Here is a 9086-nt window from a genome sequence, read left to right as displayed (position 1 = left end):
AAGCTAACAAAGATGCAGAAGCTCTTCTTCAGTAAAGTGTAGTGGAAAGCCAGAACATTTCACTCTATAAGGTAGGAATACAGGGGGAATTGACAATTTCTGATCTTAATATGGATATATTTTTGATAGCTAAGGAGATGAAGGACTATGGAACCACGCTTAATAAATTGAGTTAAGATACAGATCTGTCAAAGATTTGCCTGAATGAGAAAAGGCCTACTCTTTTATTATATTCTCTGACATGATCTTAAAGTTGTCTTCAAAACATCTCATAGATCAGCGGAATTAATCAAATTGTTCTGATAATACATCACAGACCTAAAACATTCAATTTGTTTCTCTTCATGAATGCTACCAGACTTGCTGAGTTTTAGAACATAGAACACAGAACAGAAAAGCAGAGGAACAGGCCCTTCGGCCCACAATGTTGTGCCGAACAAGACACCAAATTAAACGAATCCCTCCATTCCTTCCTTACTCACATGCTTATCTAAAAGACCCTTCAAATGCCCCTATTGTATCTGCTTCCACCACCACCCTCATCAGTGTGTTCCAGACTCTTACCCCTCTGTGTAAAAAAAACTTGCCCCTCACATCTCCTTCAAACTTTCCCTCTCTCCCCTGAAATGCATGTCCCCGAGTATTAGACATTTCAACCCTGGGAAATGAATTCTGACTGTCAACCTTATCTCATAATTTTATAGATTTCTATCAAGTCTCCCCTCAACTTCCGTTGTTCAAGAGAACACAGCCTGAGCTTTTCCAGCCTCTCCTTAAAACTCAAGAAAAGCTTTTAACTTTACAATAAAAATCTCTGTTGCACTGAGTAAACAGAAACATGAGTCAGTCATTCCCTTAAATAAAATTAAAATACGGCGGATGCAGGAAGTCTGAGTTTTCTCCAGCACTGAAAGCAAAGTAGAATGTATTTCTGTCTTCACAAACCTACTGACTTTCTGTTTTTAATTACAATTTGAAGGGGTTGGACTCTCAAGCTGGAGGGGACATTGGAGGATTGCAAACGGAGTTTTAACTTAAAAGCAGAAATTGCAGGACAAACTCCAGGTCTGGCAGCATCTGCAGAGAGAGAAACAGTGTTAACGTTTCAGATCTTTGTATCAGATTTCCATAATCCGCAGTTCTTTGTTTTATTTTAGCGTTAACGCTGGTAATCCATTGCACATCCATCTTCACTCAGTTCTGCCTCTTCTGTAGCTTGGGTCGGTTTCCTCTTGAGGAATTGCAACGTTTGATTTGCTGCAGTTCAGCAACGTTGTAGCAACGAAGCAACCAATCATCTCGACTTTACTTGGAAACAACCTTCTTCCGGCTGCTTTTTCAGTATCGAGCTGTGTGACTGGTGTGAAACGGATGCGTGGGCGGTTTGTCACAAACATGTTGTACGCAGAGCAGAGAGAGATTCCTGTCTTGAGGATAACTTAATGTTAAATTGTAACTGTATCAGAGAATCTGTAGGAAGATGCAGTGTGAGTCTGTGTCACTGCTCTCGCCCATCACAGCTTTGCAGTTTGTGGGAGACATGCTTGTCTCAGGTAAATGTCAGTCATGTATTTTTTGAAGGATTTTCTTTGGTTGAATGAACTAACCTAATTAATCTCGTTCTTTGAATAGAAATTGCAGAAGCTTTAAAGGAGCATCAATTCCATTTAAAGGTTTTCCGTATCCCATTGTCAAATCCTAGAATGGTTTTAATGTAGGATAATACTTTCCAAACTTTTTGTCACTGAAATCCTATTTCCAGGTTTGAAAATGGTTGTGACTCCATCAGTGAAAATTTGACTGGGAGCTGGCGAGACTTGGAGGTTAGGGTAGAGAGGATCTGTGAGGGGTGGGTGGGGAGCTGTGTGGTATCATCGCTGCATTGGAGATTGTGACCCCAAAACATCAGCTCGTCACCTCGCTTGAGGTCCTCATCCCCAGGCTGGGTAACCCTGGTGTAGGAAGACAATCCACCTGCTTTTTTTTGTATGATGTGTGTGGAATGAGCTGCCAATGGAACTGTAGAATGCAAGTTACATCATTTAAAAGATATTTGGATAAGTACATGAATAGGAAAGTTTTAGTGGGATTAGGCCAAACACAGGCAAGTACAACTAGTTTAGTTTGGGAACATGGTCAGTGTGGATGAGTTTGGACCGAAAAGGTCTGTTTCCATGCTGCATGACTTTATGACCATAAAAACTTTGCAAGTCCTACTCATAATGTTCAGGTTCTTTTACAGCTAGTAAAGCAGTGTCATTGCTGTAGAAAAGAGAGCCAGTTTTTGCTCAGTAAACTGCACAGCCTGCAGTGTGAGAATGGCCAGATAATTTGATTTTTATTTATTTGTTCAGGTGATGTGGGTGTCGCTAGCTGGGCCAGCATTTCTTTCCCATCTCTAACTGCCCTTCAGGAAGTGGTGATGAGCTGCTGGTGTCAGAGCAGCTGTGTGGCGATATCGTCCCAAGTTAGGGCAACATTGGTTTGGCAGGGAACTTGTGGGTGGTGGTGTTCCTGTGTGTCTGCTGTCCTTGTCCTTCTGGATGGTAGTGGTCATGGATGTGGAAGTGGAAGGTGCTATTGGAGGTTGGTGAGTGATGGAATAGTCTCCAAATGCCTGGGTGAGAGCAGGTGAAAGACACAGAGAAGCTCAACACTATCCAGGAGAGAGCAGCCTGTTTGATTGGTACGCCAAACAAGACTCTGAACGTTCACTCCCTTCACCACTGACACACAGTGTGTACCATTTACAGGCTGTGCTGGATCACTCACCAACCTCCAATAGCACCTTCCACTTCCACATCCATGACCACTACCATCCAGAAGGACAAGGACAGCAGACACACAGGACTCTGGAAAGATTGCGTTGATGATGATTGAGGGATAAATATTGACCAAGATATGAGGGAGAGCTTCATTTCTATTTTTTTTAATGATGCCTTGGGATCACTCTAGGAGAAAGTGAGGTCTGCAGATGCTGGAGATCAAAGTTGAAACTTTATTGCTGGAACAGCACAGCAGGTCAGGCAGCATCCAGGGAACAGGAGATTCGACGTTTCGGGCACAGGCCCTTCTTCAGGAATCACTCTACCCAATGAAATATGCTCAGTCCGATGTCTCATTTGAAAGGCAGTAACTCCCAACAGTGGAGCAACCCCTTAACATCCAGATGTTCCAGTTCCTGGAATGGAATTTGCTCTCCTGAATTTGTGACTATTAGGAAGAGAGTGCTATCACTGCACCATAAGTGGTACCTTCTAACTCTGACTATACTGGAGAATGTTGGGTTACAGTGCTATTGGTGCAGGATTGGGAGAACTGAGGAACTTTGTTCAAACCCATCATGGTAATTATGAAAGTGAGCTGAACAAATCTGATACTTAGTGGGCAGGCACTGTAAAAATAACCCTGATAGCTGTCAGACTGTTGAGGAAAACCCTGTTATTGTCACTAACATCTTTCCAAGATACCTATACCTAGTTTGCTGTACATGCAGCTGCAGTCCGACGCTATGGATTGTTTGTTGAACTTGTTGATCTAGAAAGCCGCTTAGTTGGAAATAATTGGTGGAGAAAGTAGTTTACCGCCATTGTCCTGGGGCAACTAGAGATGGAGAAACAGTGTAGTCAGTTGTGTTTAAGGCTGCAGAGAAGGATGAGGAGGAGATTATGATGATTGCAGACACCCACGATATCATTTGTGATGGATAAGAACTGTCTCTAAAGCTAAGACATATGGAAAACCAAAGCAGGAAGAATAAAACCTCATTAAAACCATATAAAACATGCAGCAATTCCAAATTTGATAGCTTTGGTGAGGAAACAGCTATCGGAATAGTGGGCATGAATTTGGGAGTTGACAACATGTTCAAGACTTTGGAGTGGGAGACAAAGGAGATTGTACCTTGGAAGAGAGGACAGTAGTTGATGTGAATAATACGGTGCACTGAATGGGAAGCTACAGTAGAATGAACAGGAATAGAAGGTGATATACTGTCAGAGTTAGAATAGAAGAAATGGTAGGGGGCTGTATGAAGTACAAATACCAGGAGGAATCAGTTGGTGCAAATGGCCTGATTCTGTTCTGGAATTTCAATGTGATTCAATTTAATTATACCGTTGCTAGTTTTCCCACATAATGAGTGCAAGTAAAAGAGAAATAATTATTTTAAAAACAGTTTTCTTTTAAATTTTTCTGTTGTTTAACAGGTGAAGGAGCCAGTGTAAATCTTTACACTTTGAATTCGGCAAATGGCTACGAGAGAAAGCTTTCTTGCAATGTGCTTCAAAACTACTGTGTTCACGGCATCAAACCGTGGCCTCTACATGTGCAAACTAACAGCTCACGGCTGGCTGTGTTTGGCGCGAAAGGCCTCATTGTGCTCGAGCTTGAATCGTGTGCCAGAGAGCCAAAGCTGCAGAGGATCGGGCAGCTACACGAACTGCACGACTGGATTTGGGACCTTCAGTGGCTGGAGAGTGACTGTGAATCGGACTTGTATTTTGGCCTGGCTCTCGGGCACAACTCTGTGGTTCTATGTGACTACAAGGCAAGAAGGACCTTGCGTGAAGTGCACTGCGATGTCAAATGTATCCTGTACTCTGCTTGCTTTGTGGGTCACAATTGGGACGAACTAATTTTGATTTCTGGAACTGTCTTTAACCAACTTGTCCTGTGGCGAATGGAGGGTCCCACCAATGAGGACGGTAGGGTACAAACAGAAAGACGCATTAGTGGGCACAGTGGGGTCATCTTCAGTATTCATTACTTGGAGAAGAATGGTGTTCTTGCCTCAGCCTCCGATGATAGAAGCATAAGACTCTGGGAAGTTGGGAACTTGCACCAAGCTCTGAATGGTGGTGATGGTGAGGTAGATTCAGTACAGTGCCTTCTACGGTTATATGGGCACCAGTCCAGGGTCTGGTCAGTACGGCTCATGGAAGATCGTATTATCAGCATTGGGGAAGATTCAGCTTGCATTGTGTGGAGCTATGATGGAGATATCATTGACTGTTTTAAAGGACATAAAGGGAGGAGTGTGAGAGCACTGGCTGTTAATGAAGATAAGGGCTGGTTAGTCACTGGAGGAGCAGACTCAGGTATCAGGTTGTGGAAGATTCAGGGGAAGAAAGCCGAAGGCATGGCCATTATTCAACTCAAATGTGGTGAAATCTGTAAAAGGGGCACACCAAAGGCTTTGACATTGGCTGACCCAACTCTTCTCTTGGTCCTGACTGATGCTGGAAGTATCTACAGCTATTGCCTGGCCTCTGGCCAATGGAAACTCATCATGGAAGATGCAAGTTACCAGTCGTACGGCCTGTTAGCAGTCAGAAGGCTGGGCAATGGCTGTGTTGTTTGTGCAGTCGGGAACATTGACGGCTGGGTGAAAATATTCACCCTTTCTGAGCCTGTGGAGATGCTGGAGAATCGGGTGCACCAAGGGAAAGTGCACAGTCTCGGCTGGGCCTCCCAGGAAGGGCAGAGTCCAGATGAGTGCCACCTTTTCTCCTCGGGTGCCGATGGCATCATGATCTGGCGGGTGGTTTCCTGCAAGGGAGATCGGGTGGTCTCGGTGGCAGAGAAGTGCCGTTACCTCCTGCCATTGTGCAAGCACAGGTGGCACACGAGCGTGGTGTTCCTGTCTGAGGCCCATCTCCTGGTTTGCGGAGACCGCCGTGGCTCCTTGTTACTTTACTCCTGCGCTGGGAGAGACAGAGACAAGCAGCAAAGGCTCAGCGAAGGGAGCGTGGATGTGGTGGTCTCGGATGATACAGCAGGAGGGTATCGCCAGGGCAGATTCCTACCTGGTTCACCTGGGATCGTCAGCCAGCCTGACTGCGAAGGGCCACTTTCCATTTTGCCGGGATTGCACGGAAAGTTGGGGGTGACGTCAGTTCTATTCCACGACGGTTTTATATACAGCACTGGACGGGATGGCTACTATCGTCAGCTGACAGTCGAAGACAAAAAGCTAAAATTGTTAAGGAGTCAGAGAACCTGTAAGGGGATGGACTGGCTCGAGCGACTGCTTGCGACGCCTGAAGGTGACCTCCTTGTACTTGGTTTCCATTCCACCAACTTTGTCCTGTGGAATGCCAAGACCAGCGAGAAGTTACTGTGCATCCCCTGTGGTGGAGGTCATAGGTCATGGAGCTACTGCAACTCCCCAACCAATGAATTCTTTGCCTACATCAAGTCAGGCGACATCTTCATTTGCCAAGGCAACTCGGGCGACTGCTCCCGGACAGTCATCAAGGAATGCATGCATGGCCGTGAGCTTACCTGTGTGCGATTTGTGAAAAGGCTTGAATCGTCAGCTGCTGGACCCATAAGTATCATGGCGACAGGCAGCGAGGACACAACAGTGAATATTTTAGCCGTTTACGAAAGCTCAGGTCATGTGTCCAAGCTGACAACGGTTGATGACCACATCTCCAGCGTGAGGACCATAGCTGTGACTGGAAGTTGCCGAGCTGGTAATGGTGACAGCTCCTCATCTGTGTTATTCTCTGCTGGTGGGAGAGCTGAGCTGCAATCTTACTGCCTTCTTATTCGACATGTCGATGGTGGTGCACCTCTCAGCTGTCAAGTGGAACACCTGGCTTCTCACAGGCTGGCTGAAGACTGGGAGCATAAGAAAAACAGGCACAGGATGCTCAAGATGGACCCCGAGACCAGGTATCACTTTGGTTTCTGTCTCGTTGTTTTTCAGGCACTGCCTTTTATTGAGATATTGCTAAGGTAGAATCTCACCCCAGCCTTCCCACTTACCCCGTTCTGACCTAACTTTGGAAGGGGCCAAAAGGATGAGTTTTAAAATATTACTTTTAATTCTCATACGCAGAGATGTTATTGTACACCTTTTGGAGGAATGTGGGTCCTGAACCTAGGGCTCCTGGGTCAGAGGTAGGGATACTACCACTGCGCTACAAGAGTCCTCTGGGTGAGTTTTAAGTGTGGCAAGGTTAATGAGTGTCAGCTGTGACATGGTGGGTAGCGTGCTGTCTCCTCTGAGGCAGGAGGTTGTGCATTCATGTCTGACTCAAACAATTTTAGGACACTATCTTGGCCAATACTTCAGTGCCACTCCTGATTCTATGCTGCAATGTTGAAGGTGTTGTCTTGCTCAACTGAAATTTGTTTGGGTAGACCTCGAACTTAGTTGGAAAAAGAGCAGAGAAGCGAAGTCCAACATACTGGTAAATATTTTTCTCTCCAGCAACGTCATCGCTACTTTACAGCATTCGAGAGATCTTAATTGATTGTGAAGCATTTGGGAACTGTTCTCATCACCTGCCCACCTTATTTATCTCGTGTGCCAGATTTATTTATTAATTTGTTTAATTTTTAAAGTTGATTATTAGTAAATGAATCAACAAGTAAAAGCCCGACAATCTGATATAGGTGGAGATTAAGGAGCCATGCAGACTCCGAGTCTTTTCGTAGAAGCAAAAAGATTATGAAGAATTGAACCCCCTTTTATCTCAGGTATGAATTAACTGAAATGCTTTATGTTATTGTTGAAGGACATGTGTTGTTGAATCTTTTTCATCTTGCATAGACAGGGCAGAGTAACAATGCTAAATTTCAAAGGGGAGTGACAATTCATGTTGTTTACGATGCTGATTCATTCCTAAGTGCACTCTGGCATTGCTATGTGCATATCCCATTGCAGCATCCCAACCAATTAGGGTCAACTTTGGCAACCAATCAGCACCCTTTTCTCATGCAGTGTAAATTGTTGTTTCCTTTTGAAATCTGGAATTCTTACATGTGTCCTGATGAATGCAAGTTGAAAAGTTTTGAAAGCGTATTGCTGTTCACTGCCCAGTGACTGTATGTGTAGAGGGCTTTATCAATCTGTGATACTCTCTTTCATCAAGGTACATGTCCATTGTGGTGGTGGACACTGAGGCGAATTTCAGGACAGCCTCCATCTCCTTGTGTCACTTCCTGGCTGCAGCCTGCAGTGATGGATCCGTGAGGTAAACTAATCTCTTCTCTCTTGTCACATACCCTTTACAGATTAAAATTCTGCCCCAGCACACCCATTCCTCAGCCTGCCCACCCCCGCCAACCCCCCCAGCCCCATGTCAATTAGATCTGAAATTCACCAGCACTCACAACGGAAATTTTCTCTGGAGAGGGAAGGAGGTGTGCACATATTTATTCTTTGTTAGATGGCTGGGTCCCTGGGTCATTGCTGCACAGAAGGAGGCTGTTCAGCCCATCACACACACAACAGGTCTTTGAAAGAGCTACCAAACTAGTCACTTTTCATGTCCCCTTACAAATACCTCCTCTTCGAGTATATTTGTTTTTGATTCTGTTGCCTGCCCCATTCCGGCCATGCCTTCTGGAAAGAAACATAAAATATAGGAGCTGGAGTAGGTCATTCAGCCCTTTGAACCTGCTCTACCATTCAATATAATCATAATTAATCATCCAACTCCGTCCACTGTTCCAGCTAAATCCTCTATACCCGTTTGTCCAGTCACTACAGATCATCAGAACCTGCGCTGACAAAACAGAATTCCTCCCTGGCTGGATTCACTCACTGTCTTGCTCACATTCTCCCAGAAAGTGGATCAGTGGTGCTGGAAGAGCACAGCAATTCAGGCAGCATCCGAGGACAGGCAAAATCGACGTTTCGGGCAAAAGCCCTTCATCAGGAATAAAGGCAGAGAACCTGAAGCATGGAGAGATAAGCTAGAGGAGGGTAGGGGTGGGGAGAGAGTGGCATAGAGTACAATAGGTCAGTGGGGAAGGAGATGAAGGTGATAGGTCAGGGAAGAGAGGGTGGAGTGGATAGGTGGAAAACGAGCTGGGCAGGTCGGACAAGTCCGGACAGGTCAGGGGATCGAGTTTCTGGAGGTTAGAAGCTAGGATGAGGTGGGGGAACGGGAAATGAGGAAACTGTTGAAATCCACACTGATGCCCTGGGGTTGAAGTGTTCCGAGGCAGAAGATGAGGCGTTCTTCCTCCAGGCATCTGGTGGTGAGGGAGCGGCGGTGGAGGAGGCCCAGCACCCCCATACCCTCGGCAGAGTGGGAGGGGGAGTTGAAATGTTGAGCCACGGGGCG

The 9086-nt window shown here is 45.5% G+C and overlaps 1 protein-coding gene across 4 annotated transcripts in view; it reads left to right on the top strand.

The window, feature by feature from the left end:
• Window positions 1-1384: 1384 nt before the first annotated feature.
• Window positions 1385-9086, top strand: part of wdr6 (WD repeat domain 6) — a 44329-nt gene continuing 36627 nt past the window's right edge. For all 4 annotated transcript variants that reach the window (XM_043707627.1, XM_043707626.1, XM_043707625.1 and 1 more), the window contains exons 1-3: window positions 1385-1553; window positions 4209-6681; window positions 7887-7988. In XM_043707627.1, coding sequence (XP_043563562.1) covers window positions 1481-1553; window positions 4209-6681; window positions 7887-7988 — 2648 coding nt within the window. In that variant the 5' untranslated portion in view covers window positions 1385-1480. The remainder of the gene's footprint in view (window positions 1554-4208; window positions 6682-7886; window positions 7989-9086) is intronic.

This window comes from Chiloscyllium plagiosum, chromosome 18 (assembly GCF_004010195.1).
Source record: "Chiloscyllium plagiosum isolate BGI_BamShark_2017 chromosome 18, ASM401019v2, whole genome shotgun sequence".
NCBI lineage: Eukaryota > Metazoa > Chordata > Chondrichthyes > Orectolobiformes > Hemiscylliidae > Chiloscyllium > Chiloscyllium plagiosum.
The sequence above is the reverse complement of the archived record's forward strand: the minus strand, read 5'-3'. Positions and strand labels throughout refer to the sequence as shown.